The sequence below is a fragment of the Solea solea genome, chromosome 13 (genome assembly GCF_958295425.1).
Source record: "Solea solea chromosome 13, fSolSol10.1, whole genome shotgun sequence".
Lineage (NCBI taxonomy): Eukaryota > Metazoa > Chordata > Actinopteri > Pleuronectiformes > Soleidae > Solea > Solea solea.
Window position 1 is genome coordinate 18,359,806 of NC_081146.1, and position 16,196 is coordinate 18,376,001.

General features: G+C 41.3%; 1 protein-coding gene across 49 annotated transcripts in view; it reads left to right on the top strand.

Moving 5' to 3' along the window:
• Positions 1-16,196, top strand: part of rims2a (regulating synaptic membrane exocytosis 2a) — a 120,536-nt gene that overhangs the window by 75,978 nt on the left and 28,362 nt on the right. For 14 of the 49 annotated variants that reach the window (XM_058648829.1, XM_058648847.1, XM_058648879.1 and 11 more), the window contains 7 exons: positions 1,324-1,392; positions 3,346-3,484; positions 5,559-5,624; positions 6,372-6,488; positions 9,024-9,209; positions 10,690-10,796; positions 11,088-11,120. In XM_058648829.1, coding sequence (XP_058504812.1) covers positions 1,324-1,392; positions 3,346-3,484; positions 5,559-5,624; positions 6,372-6,488; positions 9,024-9,209; positions 10,690-10,796; positions 11,088-11,120 — 717 coding nt within the window. Of the gene's footprint in view, positions 1-195; positions 217-1,323; positions 1,393-3,345; positions 3,485-5,558; positions 5,625-6,371; positions 6,489-9,023; positions 9,210-10,689; positions 10,797-11,087; positions 11,121-16,196 lie in introns of all 49 variants that reach the window. The other 35 variants (XM_058648826.1, XM_058648830.1, XM_058648833.1 and 32 more) reach the window with 11 other exon arrangements.

Below are 16,196 nucleotides of genomic sequence, written 5' to 3' on the forward strand. Positions count from 1 at the left end.
GCAACTGTAAACAACAATATTAGGAACATTTGAATAATAACTTTACAAACTGTCATCTATATATTAGTAAGACAGAATGTTACACTGAATTGCAAACAAGTAAAGTTACTTTCTTTTGGATGCGCAGCATGTGTAGTTGCCTATTTTGTCTTTGCTGTCTATGTTCCATCAACCTTGCTGCTTCTGCTTTTTCAGACAAAGGCTCGTACAACTCAGGTAAAGGACCCCTGTGCACGCAGGTGGTGCTGCTGCTCTGTGGAGCCTCTGAGTGTCCTCTCCTGTCCTATTTGAACAACCCATCCCTGTTTCCTGCTTCCCTGTCCCCACCCCCCACCCCCCTTTTTTCCACAGAGAGTGCATGCTTTTGCTGCCTTACATGGATTTCATGGTGAGGAGTCGGTGTAAACCGTACACGACTTGTTTGAAATACACTCGGGGTAGCAAACGTGCGCGCTCTGTGAGACGAGAGATTTGGACGCCGTGGTCTGACCTCTCTGTGTATTCTCCCGATAAATATGACACAATCCCAGCCTGTACATTTGCACTCATCCTAAATGTGTGCTAAAAAAAAAAAAACCTTGTCAAACTCAATATCATGTTTGACCACTTGATTTCCCCTTGTTTTGTATTGTAAATTGTTAATTATTCTCCCCATTATACATATTTCTGCAGCCCATTCCGGTTTTGCTTGTGTTTGTGCTGTGTTTTGATCGTGAATATGTTCATGAAAGTGATATTGTAGTTTAGGCTGCTGCTGATGTACTACTGTTATTATTGTTATTATATTTAATGCTTATACTGCAAAATTATGCTTTGATTCATTTTGTGCATATTATTAGATACACACTTAAAATATGGAATATATATATATATATATATAGTTTTCTAGCATCTTATTTCCTCCATACAAAAAGGTTTATTTTATTTTTATTTATCATGTTAATTTATCATGTTAATGTCCTGTGACCAGGCTTTTGTGGCTGTTTGTGTTTGTGAGATGATACAAGATTTAACAGCTGCTCCGTGTTCCTGATCTGCTGCTTTCGTTGAAGTTGAGCAGTGAAATAGTTAATTTGCAATATTTTAAATTTGCAACTTAACCAATCAGTAAAGTGCCTGAATTGTGACCCCAGAAGTCTGTTTTGCTGTATTTGTGAGCCTCGTGACACGACTTATACACTGACAGTATAGTCGCTGAACTTAAATGACTCCTCCGTGTTTACCCATCTCTCCCGTCTGTCTGTTTCTCATCACTTTGTCCTGTTCATCATTTCCCTCCGTCTTCCACATACCCACATGTCTGTCTGTCTCTTTATCTCACAGGATCCCAGAGGATAAGTGACAGTGAGATCTCAGACTACGATTGTGAAGATGGTGTTGGGGTAATAACAGGTAAATCCATATACTGCAATCATGGCAATAAGACTTTTTTTTTTTTAAATGGTATTTTAAACAAATTTGCAAGGATGAAATGGGTAAAATGCTACTTGCTGTTTTGTTGTACACTCTGAGACTCGCCATTAGTCAGAAAAGGTGAAAGGAGAAGCAGAGCTGTGAGCAGCATAAAACGTCAAGCCATAGAAAAATAACATCTTGATTCAGCTTTTTTTTTTTTTTTTTAAAGTTTAAACTTGTTGTTTCCTTTCTTTTGAAGACCCAAAACAACTGTGTCAACCTCTTTTTTAGGTGCTGGGTGGTGTGTGGCGTATCACATTCATGCCACAGAGAAAAAAAGAGAGGAGATGAGAATAGATTCAGTTACTGAGAGACTGAGTAGGGGAAAACATGAGCCTTGGATTGATGATATAGCTGAGGGAAATCCTCCTCCAGCCACTGTAACATTCTCACCAGCCCCTCGCTGCCTTAAAATTTTTCTTTTTTTTTTTTTTTTTTACCTCAGTCACTGTGGAGGGAAAACTCCCTCACTCTGCTACAGCCACACCCTCCTCTATACATGAACTCATCTCATTTATCATTTGATCTTTGCATCGAGCTGCTATCCTTTTCAAAAATGTTTTTATGGTTAGGTTAAGGTTATATGTAATATGTATATAACAGTTGCACTTTTAAGCACCAGTTCCATCCCTGTCACTTTTCCCATCAAACCCTATCATTTTTCAATTTTCCATTTTATATGTGCTAAAAATTTCATTTTCTGTTCCTATTTATTCATAGTTCTGCATTGAAGTTAATAGCAGGCGGCTCAGAAATGGCATGATGTTTTCTCTGTTAAACCTAATGTGCATCACAAAGCAAATACACTGAGAAAGATGTCATTGTTATTGTCTTAGCGTCAGTTCATAAAAGAGACAAACTTGACTTAAAATTCATCCACTTAACACACTAGCTAATCTGCACTAAGACTGCAACTATTAATCCATGATTGCTTAATTAATCTACAGCTATTTGACGAGCAATAATTATCTGATGAACTTTTTCTGTATAACTTCATATAGCATAGAAATCATTACAACTGAATAACTTTAATTAAGAACATTATCATTTTGTGGTATGGGGAAAATCAAATCTCCATTTTTTTCTAGATTTTCTGACTTTTTCTGGACCAAACAACAAATTCATTGAGAAAATAAACAACAGTTTAGTTGATTATGAAAATAAATATTAGTTGCAGCCCTATTGTGCACAGCTACCTTCCATTTAAAAATCTTGTATTATTTATAATTACATTTTCCTCAAGTGAAGATCAGCATTTCTGTAATCGCTACCTTCCAACTCAAGATTTTTTTTTGAAATCTCATTTTAATGTGCTCTACACTATTGAATATCAATCAACCTCTGTACTAAGCACTGACCTGAACCGTGGCCTCTGATTACCGTTTAATGAACTATTCCATAATAAATGGACTAATCAGTCTTGCAAAGAAAGTTCATTATACTGTTTCTGATTTTTGAAAGCCTATTTTCATGTTTAATGCACAGAACGACCGCAGCAGCTGAACTGCACCTTCATTGAAACCCAGGTCTTGATTTTGGAATGTGGAGACTCAGCATAATGAAAATAGAGAATCTATTATCTGTGCAGAATGGCATTCAGCATAACGCTCAGTTCGTATTCGACTTATTGCCGGGTGTGTTTATACTGGATGCGCATCATTAACAGTCATAATTTGTCACGACCAAGACTTGCAGATTTTGTCTTTTCAGTTTCTCACTTTAGGGGGAAATCATATTGAGGAGGTAAATTTGCCCATAAGCATTTTGTGGCATCAGTATGTAAATGAGGAACCATTTAAAAGAAAAAAAAAGAAAAAACCTTCTCTTCGATTCTTTTCGATCTTGTCCCTCCATTCTCATCCTTATCCTGACCCATTCCTCTTTTCGCAGACTTCCGGTCAAATGGCAGAGACTTCCAGAGCTCCACATTGTCGGTACCTGAGCAGGTGATGTCATCTAACCACTGCTCTCGGTCAGCTGATATAAACAGGGCACGGTCACGCTCCCCCAGCGTTCCCCCGCCCTCCAGGTAACTAATTCTCTGTCCACCTCTGGGTAGATAGACTGTTTTCACTAAAGCTATTTTGAACAATGGGAGAATTATGTTGAAGGACGTGTTTGATCTGATGTGCAAATTCATATGGATTTGATTGCCTACATGAATTAGGGGGCAGTGTGTTTAGTAAACCAATGTTTCCAATCTTTTTTTTTTTTGTGCACTTCTGAATCAGTAAACCCGACTTTTCCAAGAAATACATGTTTGATTAATGACATACAACTTTTTTATTCATCTTTTATTTTTATAAATCTTAAGCAGAAGAATGGAAAAAAAATGTATGTGCCCACTCAGCAACCCATCTGTGTTCCAACTCTTTGGGCCTGGGTGTAAACTACATGAGTGGTGATCCAATCCACTTCTTTCGCACAACAGAAATCTGGTGTGTGAAAGCTTTTCAACTTTTGGCCTCTCAGTAGCACTCTTCCTCTAAAGTAGACCACCAAGTGTGTAAATATCTAACTATTCCCCTGACACTTAGGCCTAGTTCTGATAATTTATTTTTTTTTTCTCCTCCATTTTTGAAAAATAATCCTGTCCACACATGCAAAGTTCTCATAAACATGAAAAGCACGCCAAGTCAATAGTTGGCATTATAACCATAAACCATAAAGCCTTGTTGGCCAGTCAGAAGAGAGACAGACAGACTATAGATCACTGCTTGTGTCTGTCGGCAAACAGAATTGTTTGTCTGGCCTGATAATGAAGTTGAGCTATTCCTCAACATCACACTGGAATACATATTTAACCAAACACATGAAAACGTTGACTGGCCAGGCCAAGTACATCGACATCTTTCCAGTTTTTCCACGTTACACTGGTTTGTTTTCTTCCGCCGACGTGGTCATGTGTCACGGGCCAAGCGAATCAGCGCAGGCTGATAAGAACCGGTCAGTAAATGAATGTGAATAGCGACGTCATTGTTTACAAAGGTCTCTGTTTTTGCCTGACTATACTAAAATACAGCTGCAGAGCTTTTGAACAAAACAGGGATTTAGCAGCATTTCTCAGTTTTTGGGGCTTAAACTGTATATGATGGGCATTCTGGAGCAGAACGTATGCATTTTCACACCGTAGGTTCCTCAGTAGATTCCCAGTACCTTCATATGTAAAAATAGTTTTCAGATCAGAATGAATTGACCCACTTTACTAATGCATCAGAAAAAAAAGCTATAAGGCATTTGAAGTCATGAACACTGGACTTGGACAGGTCCCCCCCTGCTTTTATTAAGCTAGCAGCAAGTTTAAAATTATGCAGGCAACACTTTAAATGCTGCGTACAGTATACAGTATTTACATGTATCCCGCAATCTTTATGGAAGAGTTGGTCAAGGGGAAGTGGTCCGTTATCCTCCATCAGCATTTATTTTCTGCGATGGGTGGAAAGAGTTGCTCCAAGAGTCCAATCATAGCTTTGGCACTGCCGGGGCGCAGCTACTTCCCCTGTCCAATTAACTTTATTTGATATTTCTGAGTCTCGGCCTAAATCAGTGTCAGACACAGAAAATGCACTTATCTAAATTGTCTGGGACAGTGCTCGCTTGAGTGTATTTCAGCTGCTTTAATTAACAGTGTCCAGTTATTTATTGAAAACAGTTGAAAATGACACAGGCAATGAATCATGGGGAATTTGGATTGATCTCGTATCTCCTACAGTATCAAATAAAACATGGCCTCTTGTATGTTTGTATGGAGGCCGGTGTTTAGTTTAAACCCTTTGTGTCATTTTCAAATGTTCTTAAAATGACTGTATGTGAGCTATATCCAGTCGAAGGTTAGTTTATTTAGACTTTCATGTTCTGTTGTTTCCAAAGCTGAGGAAGACGTGTCCTTACCGTCCAGCCTCTCTAATCTTCTTTGTCTGTTTCTCCTCTTTGAAACTGTTCCATCGACCTTTTCTATGAGCGTTCTTACATCTCACTTCTTTGAGAAATCTCTCCGTCACCCTTTCTCTCAGTCTCCGCCATCTATCTGCCCGACTCGGCTTCTTCCTCCACACCATCTCAGATCCATCTCTGTCTTCTCTTTTCCCTCCATGTGGTTGCAGCCATTTTCTCACCCTACCTCGAACCAGACATACTCAACCTATTGATGATCCTCAGAAGGACCCCAGGTAGACTTTTACCTGAGCTTGCATGTAGCCCCAAAACTGCACCTCCACCCTCCAACCCAACCCTCCTCCCTTCAACTCCAACCCACGGACCCTTTTGTGTCTTTTATTTGGGTGTTGAACACATGGCAATGACACTGTAGCCTGTATTCTGTCACTTTTTTCCCCCATGTGAAGATTGTCATGATTACCATTATGTGAAATCTAACAAAATCTAACCACGCCACATTGGTTTGTGAACACACTTTGTGTTACATGACCTTTGTCAGTGCCATGGGTGTTGTGTTGTAATATTAAAGTATGTTACTTTGCGTATATTATATAGAATGTGGATTATTTCCCAAGCAGTAAAATTTGGCCATTCACTTCATCCATCCATCTCTCTTTTTTCACCACCTCATTCCCATGTAAACACTATTTTCACTCCAAACTTGAGAAGTGGAAGTTTCCTAGATTTGCTTTTACATGTCATTGGTTTTTGAGTTTTAAGTACTCTGTGGTTGTGAAGTTTTGTCCAGCAGAGGTGGCATCTCCTGTAATCAAGTGGATACAGTCACTGTATAGTAGAGCACAGATAGTATTCCTTAAGTTAGTGTAATCACTCCAGACAGACTGTAATGGGAATTCCAATTTCCTTTGCAGGTTCATTTCTTTTTTTTTAAATACACAGTATGTTACCTTCCCATGTGGTGGAAAAAAAACAACAAAAAAACAACAGAACGCTGACCAGTTGTGATATTTCCCCACCAGCCGCAACCATCGTGTGTACCCGATCTGCAGAGAGGAAGCAGTCAGGTTACTGCGTTCCACTAGGATGTCCCGCACCTATTCTGAGGGTGCCTACTCCTCCGACTATGACTACGAGAGGTATTGACATGCACTGCGGCTGCATCTGTGCATCCACCATCTTGTGGTCTCCTCAAATTGTCCCTCGTCCATTTTAATTTATCCGTGATCGTACATCGTGATGACAAAAAAAACAAACCGATATCCTGTCTGATATCGCAGTCATCACAGCTCTGACGTTGTGTAGACGTACGCCGGTGATACACAACTGCCTCCATATGTTAAGGCTCAGAGCTGTTATTTGTGTTGCTGATGTCAGCTGTATGTAAACATATTGTTTAATACAGTGCTGGACGGCACCTAAGCGTTTCTCCGTTGTTGTCTTTGTTTACCTACCCATGCACATTATACCAGTAGTAATGCGTCAATCAGTGGTCTGTCTAGTGTTGTCCTTTTTTCTTTTTCTTTTATTATGTTACTGGCAGCAGCTTTTTGCTCACCCACACAGCAGGCATCTCTGATGCCTTGCTCTGGGCTGCACAGTAGCTGTGTTAAGTCTTTCTTTGCTCTTTGGCTTGGCTTTGGCCTGAATGGTGTGCCCATCATTCCAAGGTCCCACAGAGAGGTCTGCTGACACCAATCTATCCCCAGGAGGACGCACATCAGCATCCTGGTGCACCAATAAAAAGAAATAACTCACAATGGCCCCTCCAGAGAAATGTTGTAAATGACTCCACTTTTCTCAGCCCTCAATCTTCCGCCTGCCATCTGGCTTTCAGTCAGGAATAACGTGACGCTTGCACCATTTCTCTCCTCTCCAGGAGGAAAAAAAAGTGATGAGTCCTCACAACTCCGCCTGAGAGCTTGACTGACTTTATTAAAGTGCCACAAAGTTTCCCCAAGGCCCAGGTTGGCTCGACTTCAGGCTTAGCCTATAGCCTAGACAGCTGATAGAGAAAGGAAAGTGGCAAGCTTCGTACTTTTATCTGCAGAGGAACAGTATGCATCTGGTGCAGAGGAAGGAGAATGTGGAGTAAAACTATGCAGGATCAGAGAAGAAACAAGGGGAAGGAGATAGTACTGAAGAATCCATCACACTGGAGTTTGAGCCTTTTGGCAAAATGTCTTCATTCCTCATTTCTCCTCCAAAAAACCAAATGATAACCTTGTTTTTTTTATTATTATTATTATTCCGTTGTTTTAAGTGCATTGGTTTAGAGTGCACTTCCAGCTGGACAAAGCCCACAGGCACCTGTAAGCATTAAACTTATATAAGCATTCAGTATCAAAACTATGAAAACCAGTAAGAATATAATGAGCAGGCGTTCGTCATGGAGATGTAAATATAAATATATATATTTACATTTATATATAATATAAATATAACCATCACATTACCCATAGTTCCTCAGCTGTAGCAATCACGTGATGGGAACCCACTGATGACTATTAGGGGACAATTTTTCATACGGCAAGAGGACATTAGACTATCTATTCTTATATAGTTTATTAGTTTAATGTACATATTTAACTGTTTTCGCAAATGTGTGAACATTTACAGTTTCCCCAAACAGTATGCATGCTCAAATGCTGAATGTGCCTTTTGTATGCTTTGATATATGCAGTTTTATGCCATTTTGTATGTGTATTCAACTATTTTTTTCCCTTTTCTTGTTATTGCAAAGGTAAACAATACCCTTGTACAGTGAGTGATTTTTCCAGTTGAAAACTTAACCTGCTTCCCCCCCCCCCCCCTCAACAGTTCTTCAGTCTGACAAAGATCTGCATTTATCCTCACTGTGCCAAAGATACTTCCAAGAATAATGGCCGGTCATTATTCAGGAAATAACGGATTTAACAAGCCCAGTGCAATCTTAAAGATACACTGTACACCTTTCCCTCACATTTCACTCGACCGCAAACGCGACACAACAAAATGAACACACACCTGCCACATTATTCTGCACATGGTCCCTGTTACGTGTGCACACCCTGACGACTTCACTGTTAATTCACTACAGGGACCATAACCACAGAGGAGCTGCCCCACCCTCTGTCCACCCTTGACATCAAATAAGACATCTCCTCGTTAAGAATTACACACAAAGTGTTAATGTTAATTGTGAAGAATTTCAATTTGAATTGTATTGTTCAGTTTCAAGAAAAAACAAACAAACCTCAGTGTCCATAGAACATTTAGTTTTTGCATCATTAAGTTCTAACTACAGTGGAATAATATGACTCCTTCACTCCAGGGGACAGACCTGTATTGTTGTGTTTCAAATACAGCATTACCAGTTTTGTGTCATTGTGTATGTTTGAAATGAGTTTCAGATTTTTGATTTATTGTCCAGTACAGGACAAAACGTGTGTATAAACACACGTTTGGTCCATGAGATTAAATATGTCAACAGAATTGTCAGCAATTATTAGAAAGTTTGTAATGAATTGAGTCAAAACATGCGATAACACAGGTACAGCCCTTACAGACACTCGCACATCTGTGTGGAGCACCAAACCTTTGTGTCCTCCATACTGGCCGTCCTAACCAGCGTTCTGTCGCTGCGCTGCTTTGGTCCCACTGAGTGCCTGCCTATCTCTCACTAACCTCTGTAGGAACCACGGAGCCATGGATAGACACGAGTATCACAGCAGGTCCCGCTCTGCAGACCAGCGGCCCACTATAGAGCGCCCCTCTTCCCGCTCGCGCTCCACTGAACGCCCCCACGACTCTTCGCTCATGAGGTCCATGCCGTCTCTGCCATCTGGGAGGTCCGCCCCCCCCTCACCTGCCTTGACGAGGTGTGACCCAGATTGGAGCATTCACCAGTTTAACACGCAGGAGCAACTGGAGCTGTAGTAGTGCAATAATTGTCCTGAGGCAAAGCCGCTCTGGAGGGAGAAATAATTTAGACATTAGGTTTAAGCATCATTGAGAAGATCCATGGAACCGTCCCTTTTTTGCCATTGCTATTAGAATAAAGCTTCGTTAATACATTAAAACCAAATTTTACATATTCTGGCAATTGGAAGGAGTGCTATATAAACTGCAAAGGTCAATTAAGTTAGCTTGAAGGCGGGCTTATACCATATATATATATATATGTTCATTTTATGCTCGTTAGATAAGGCTTTACTCATCTAGAAGCCCAGCTATTGCCAGGAGGTGAGTACAAAGTCTTTAAATCAACCAGTAAGATTATTTCTGCCCCCAGAGCTGCTCCACCTCTGCTAACCATTTGCTCTGTAGAACCAAGCCAGTGCAGAGTCCGTCCCATGAGCTCCCACCCACCCCCAAGCCTGACTAACTCACAGAATGAACCAGAGAAACCACCATCCACCACCACCTCCTTCCCTCCCTCTGCCCCTACCTTCCTCCCAATACCCTGCTCCTCTGCCTTTTCACCCCAACCCACCCCACCTCACCTCACCTCCCCCCTCACAACTACCCCACCACCCACCCACTCAGCCCCTTTATTTTTTATTTTTTGTCCCCAAAAGCCCCCCCAGTGCTGAGTTTTCTTTACACATGTCCCAGGCACGGCAATCCTAAAAGCGTAGATAGCGTGCTGACCCGTTTTCATTTGGAACACACTGCTCATACGCTTGCGTGAGTATAGCAGTGTTGGGCCAACATTTGATTTTGATTTTCATCACTAACATCAACTGATGCCGCGTACCCTGCAATGGCATTCTCCTTTACTTTCTCTCTCTTGTTTTTTTTGGTTTTGTTTTGAAGCCTTTTGGGGACAGTATGAACGCATGGTCGCACTGGTCAGCTGTGTCCTGCATTGAACTCTTCTCTTCTTACAGCGTGATGAGTCGACTGTACATGCGATTCACTGCATCTTTTTTTTTTTTCTTTTTTTTTTATTGCAGCTCAGTTCCCAACACTTGATGTGTCCCTTCACCTCCATGCCATGTGCCAAAACATCATTCTGCTGTGTGCTTTGGTTTTATATTTGGAGACACAAGAGACATGATTTTAATTAAAATTCTGTTAATCATGATCATTTTCTACCTCCTGTTTAGTCTGCACAGTAACACAGTGAGTGTGATCTTAGTTAATGGGTTAAATCTGCTCACTTTCTCTCTGTAGTCAAATCAGTCACATTTATGTCTTTTTTGGAAACGGTCTTTGCTTTTCTCACGCTGTGATGTGGGTGCGACATGGCCCGGCCTGGCCTGGCCTGGCCTGGCCCGGCCTGGCCCATCCACCATCAGCTCCTGTCCTGACTGCTGGCTCACACACCGTGTCCACTGCTTTTTTTTTGTCATATAGGGCGCATCCTCGCAGTGGATCAGTCCAGACCAGTCCCACCAGTACCCCGATGTCCAGCAGACGGGGACGGCAACTACCACAGCTTCCACACACAGGGAAGGACAGAAGTAAGTCCACTGGCTGGTTTTTATTCATGTATTGCAGGGTTACTGTTTATAGAGAGTCTCAAACACAGGGAATATAGACCAGTGTGGTCATTTTTTTCCCGGTCAGTATCTTGATGTAGTTTTTATTTGGTGATTCACCTGTTTGGGTCTGAGGACCCTCTCTTCAAACGCTATAGATTATAATATATGTGCCAGAGTATCTCTCCTTGAGTGTTGTGTATTGTTGGTGTGTACTGTCGCCCTTTCGTGCATAACTCTCTCTACTCGATTCCTTTTCCATTTTTCTCTCAGAAGATGGAGACGAAGGAACAGAGCCTTGTGAAGGTCTGTACTTGAATGTGCGGGTTTAGTCTTTCAGACTGGGAGTGTCTGTTTAGCCACACCTGACTCTGAAGGCCAAAACCCTGTCTGCAACTGCAGGTGGCTGGGTTCAGCGGAGGCTCAGATTTTCCTGTGCTCCATGAACCCTCCTTCTGTTGCAGCGCTGTTGAATGTACAGTGTCGTACTTACCTGTAGATGTGTCTGGATCCTGCTGTCGACCGTGCTGGTGTTGTGTTCAAATGTTGCCTCAAATTTGTTTTGAAAATGATGGATTTATTTAGGACTGCTGAGATACTTCCCCAAGCCCCACTGTATTGGTTTAAACGGCGTATGCTCCAGACGTTGAGCAATGATAATGCCACGTGCACCTAACTCAGTGATGTTCCTCAGCACTCCTGTAACTGTTATGTGTTGTCCTAGCAACGTGTGCCATGTACTGTAGAGGCACTGTGATGAACATTAAAATAATTTTTTTGAATTTATCAGATGCTGTAGATTTACAGTGATTAGAGACTGTGACAAAGACAGAGAGGGGGGAGAAGCTTAGGCAGTTCTGGGGAATTTGTCAATGTACTTTGCAGAACTCTTTCATCATTGTCAGAGTCCATGAGGGCTCTCTCTCTCTCTCTTGCTCTCTCTCTCCCCCTCTGTCCCGTCCTCTTTCTGTATCTGTGCCATCTTTTTTATCGCTCTGAAGCTCTGTCTGAACTGCTCTGCCGCTCATTTTGACCTTCTGCCCTTCTTCCAGTATATTCCTGACACAGTCTCTCATTTAGCTGTTTCTCTCCGTCAAGTAGTCAGTCCTTTCTGATTTCTGTTGTCTTTTTTATTGTGTTGGTATATATCTTAAGCTCTGTGGCTGTACTGTGCCTTTTAGGACAGTGGCAATGTGTGGGCAGTGGGAGGGAGATATTGATCTGAACTTGTGATACAGCTCCCACTGAGCCGTATGGCACTCAGTTTATGCAATGCGTGTGTGTGTGTCTAGCTTTTAAAGGACTGGATCCATATTATTGCCCCTTGCTGAGCCGGACTGTTGATAAACCTTGCCACCTTTTTTTTGTTTGTCTTACTGCACTTGCACTTCCCACATTTTCTTACACATCATCTGTTCCTGTGGCAACTCCTCAGAGGGAGCAGCAGGGGAGCTTGGGGAACCTGAGACCCAAAATGGTCGCCCAGGTGTGTTTATTATTACACACATTTACCTTGAAACCTGCTCTGAATCAAGTGTTTTCCTCACTTCTCTTAAGTCCTTTCATAGACAAGAAATACCCATGTTTATTTACATTCATTCTTTTCTTTCACTTTGTCTTGGATGATGAGAGAAAGAGCACAGAAAAGTAGATTGCATTCCTCCACAGGCTTGAATGAGTGGCCAGACTGTTGGCACAAACTGGAGTCCCCCACAGTTTGCACTTCCTACTTTCCCATCTGTTTGTGTAGCTTGAATGTGTCCTTTGACTGTGGCAGTGTTACTCAACATTGTCATAGCTGGTGCGCAGACTGACTCAGTGGAAGCTCATGTAGAGTCTCTAAAAAAACATATTCTTCTTTTTTTTCCCCCCATAATTCTCTTATGAAAGCCGTACATTGTACTTTTAGTGTATATAATCAAAAGAACATGTTTGTGTTGTAGCTTTTATATTTAAATGAAGGCTTGGTGTCAGCTATTGGAATAGCTCTGCTCCTTTGTGCAGATGTAACTTACAGTACTATGAGTTTCATGGGCCTCCATCTGTCTCCCCTATAGCAACAGACTGTGAGGAAAAACCCCAAGGTCTACCTGTAAATGGGAGGAAAGGCAAGTCATCTGGACAGTGTGATTTTGGTGTGACTTTGCTGTGTGCGTTTAATTTAGTCAACATTTTTGTGGGTGACGTTAACTGGTAGCTGTTCATCTCTGTAGTTCATTACATACACTGACCTAAGCTCATTCTTTCTGGGTTTATTCACACTAAACAAATAGCAGAGTTAAAATGGATGAAGCTAAAACTGATATTATTCTGATTTTTGCTGATTTATTCTCATTTTCATGTCAATCATTACAGTTGGACACGTTGAACGCACACCCTGCACAATTCTCCCACACGACAGATATTTTCATTATATTTTCATTTTCATTCATACTTTATTAATAATTATGATTATGTTGTATGTCCTGGATCTTTTGCCTTAGCTGTTGAGGTACGGCAGGGACAACGTCACGTTTTCAGAGCGTTGAAGTGGTGTTACCGCTGACGGCCAGCAGATGGAGCAAAACTCATGATCTTGGTTGAGGAGCTGTCCATGGTTTTGCACTGATGTGCGCACTATACACAGCTAATGCATCTGTGATGTGGTTAAAACAGTGAATGATGTAGAAATGATGAATTATTTTTTTTCTTTTGGAGAACGTTCTGGAACGATTCATCTCGGACAGTGTTTTGTTAGAATGTACAACAAGCTTAATGCCCTTAATACTATAATGTAGTATCCAAACCAGTGTGTGTGTGTGTGTGTATGTGTGTGCATGTGTGTCTTACTGTAGAGGTGACATGGGAGGACCAGCAGCGAGGGCTGAATGGCTCTCTGTCTGATGGAGGGTCACAGCCACACCCCTCCCTCACTGCTGCAGGTTAGTTGGTGTGGGTGTGGATTTCTGACACTTTCTAGGAACAATGAACAACCCATTCATGTGTATATACAATAAACATATGTATATCTCGCCAGGATATCACTACAAACCAACACAAAGGGGTATGAAACCACGCAGGTGTAAAGTCTAGTCTTAGTTATAGAACCAATATGTTAATTTCATTTTTTAAACATGCCATTTGACAGCATCTGTCAAAACGCCTTGTAATTATGCACTGACGTTATGGCTTAATGGAAAGAGCGTAACCACGAGTGTCACTTTGACTCTTTGTAGCCGTCATTTGTTGTTCCTTTTTTCTCCGTTTACTCATATATAATTTGGGTAATTGAATATGTCATTTTTATATATTAAAAAAAAGCTTAATATGACAAAAGTGGAGATAAAAAAAGGAGATTGATTTAGCAAAGCTATAAAGCGGCATTGTTGCTTTATAACAGTCCACCATCCCAGAGTTTAATCTCACAGATGTATAGAAAATACTGTCGTCATCAAATATTTAAACTATCACCGTCATCCTCACATGAACTCGGTGTTGCTCCAGAATAATAATAATAAAACAAAGACAATGGGTTGTTTGTTGTTCAGGCCTTTTCAAAATTAAAGTCTGTACTTTGTGTGGAGCCTTTTTTTTTTAGCTGGCGTCATACCAACTGCACCAAAGGTAGACCTGGACAATGTGAAGCAGAAAGGATTTAGAATAAAAATCCCAATGCTGGCACAGTTATTTGAGTTGTTGGTTGCCCAGGTCAGCCTCTGGATGGCGCCCTTCTCTTTTCTGTCTCTTCCTCCTCGTGTGGTTTTTGCAGTGCAGCCTGAAGCTGGTGGTTGATCATTTATCATTAAAGTCATTCCTGGCGTAGAATGATTTCCTAAAACGAGTAACATTGCAAAAATACAAGTAGAGTTTTACATTTTCACACTCTTAACGAAGTTCATCCTGATGACATTCTGTCGTGTTGCCGTCCACATGTTGTGGGACTGAGAAACATGAACTGCGTTGCTACGGTAATGGCACCAGTGTCTTGATGTGCTACATTGTCTGAATTACCTTAATATGCTTCCATGGAAACTCATCTTCGCCTCCCTGTAAATGAAGCCTTATTTATATTTCCCTATATGTCACAATGTGAACTATTATTTGCAGAAGATGTAATTTATCCGACTGTATCTGTGACGCACACACAATTACTGTTTGTGTCTTTTGGAGCTCATTTTTTTATTAGAAGGTTCACTGGTTGAGTTTGGATGTAACCTCTGTCATTTTATGTTTATTTTGGTTGCAGTGTGATACAAGTGACACTTCCAATATGCTGCTTTGTGCTGAAGGTGAACGACGCTCAGAATCAAACTGTGAGGGATTCTCTGCGAGCCTTACCTTTGTTAGCGACTGCCTTATATTAAATTCCTGCTATTTCATGTGATGCTGCAAGATAGACTTTTAAAATGAAAATTCAACTGAACCAAACCACTTTTATTATATAGTATCATGGCATTGGGGCTATGCTTTCACATCCCTCAAAGCTCAGTAACAATTGTCCTGGTCCATGTTGGCACATTTTTTGTCCCTTCCATTGATTGACATCTGGATTAAAAAAAAAAAAAACTGCCTTTGTAATAACCTATAATCTGGTCACTTGCCATTGTGTGTACATATCAAGTCTTTAAAATCATTTTTCATTGAGGGGCATGTATTATTACTCAGTGTATGAACCCACTGACCACACTAACTCGCTCTGCTGTTTCAATCTCCCGTCTCTGTTTTATTATATTATACAATTCCCTTCACCCGATGACCTCCATGGTGCATCCGAACTAACGGGGGGGAAGGACATCACTTGCTCTCTTGATTATCATTCGACTCCCTAATGAGGGGTTGTTACCTGCCACAAAGAGATGAAAGCTGGTGAGGCAGATGTGTCATGTTGTCATTTTTATTCATGGGACACTTCATTATTCACCCTAATGAAGCACTAATTGAGTTAAATGCAAATTCTGTTAATTCTAAAAGGGTGGGCTTCTTTTCGCACCCTGACTGTCACTGTCAGTTTTTGGGATTAAGATTCAGACTCCAGGCGTGGAGATTAGTCAGACGGCGTGACTCTGAGTGGGGTCGTGGAGTGTGGGGGTCCAGACGTGGAAGTAAACACATGTGGAAGAGTCCTGGTTGCTGATCTGTTCGTCTGCTGGAGAGAAAGTGTCATAATATTCAGGGTGTCATCTGGATGAGGAGAGGGAAGGAAGGCAAGAAGGACATAAATACTGTGAAGAGATACTTTAGCTCATGCTTTTGTGTGTGTGTGTGTGTGTGTGCGCGCGTGTTCGTGCACTTCTCAGGTACCTCAATTTTTACACATCTTGCTTCTATTCCTAGTCGGCGCTCTCTTTTGTGTGCTCGCTGCTCTGTGCTTTCAGTTTGTGTCGTTGTTTTTCTTTCTTTTCT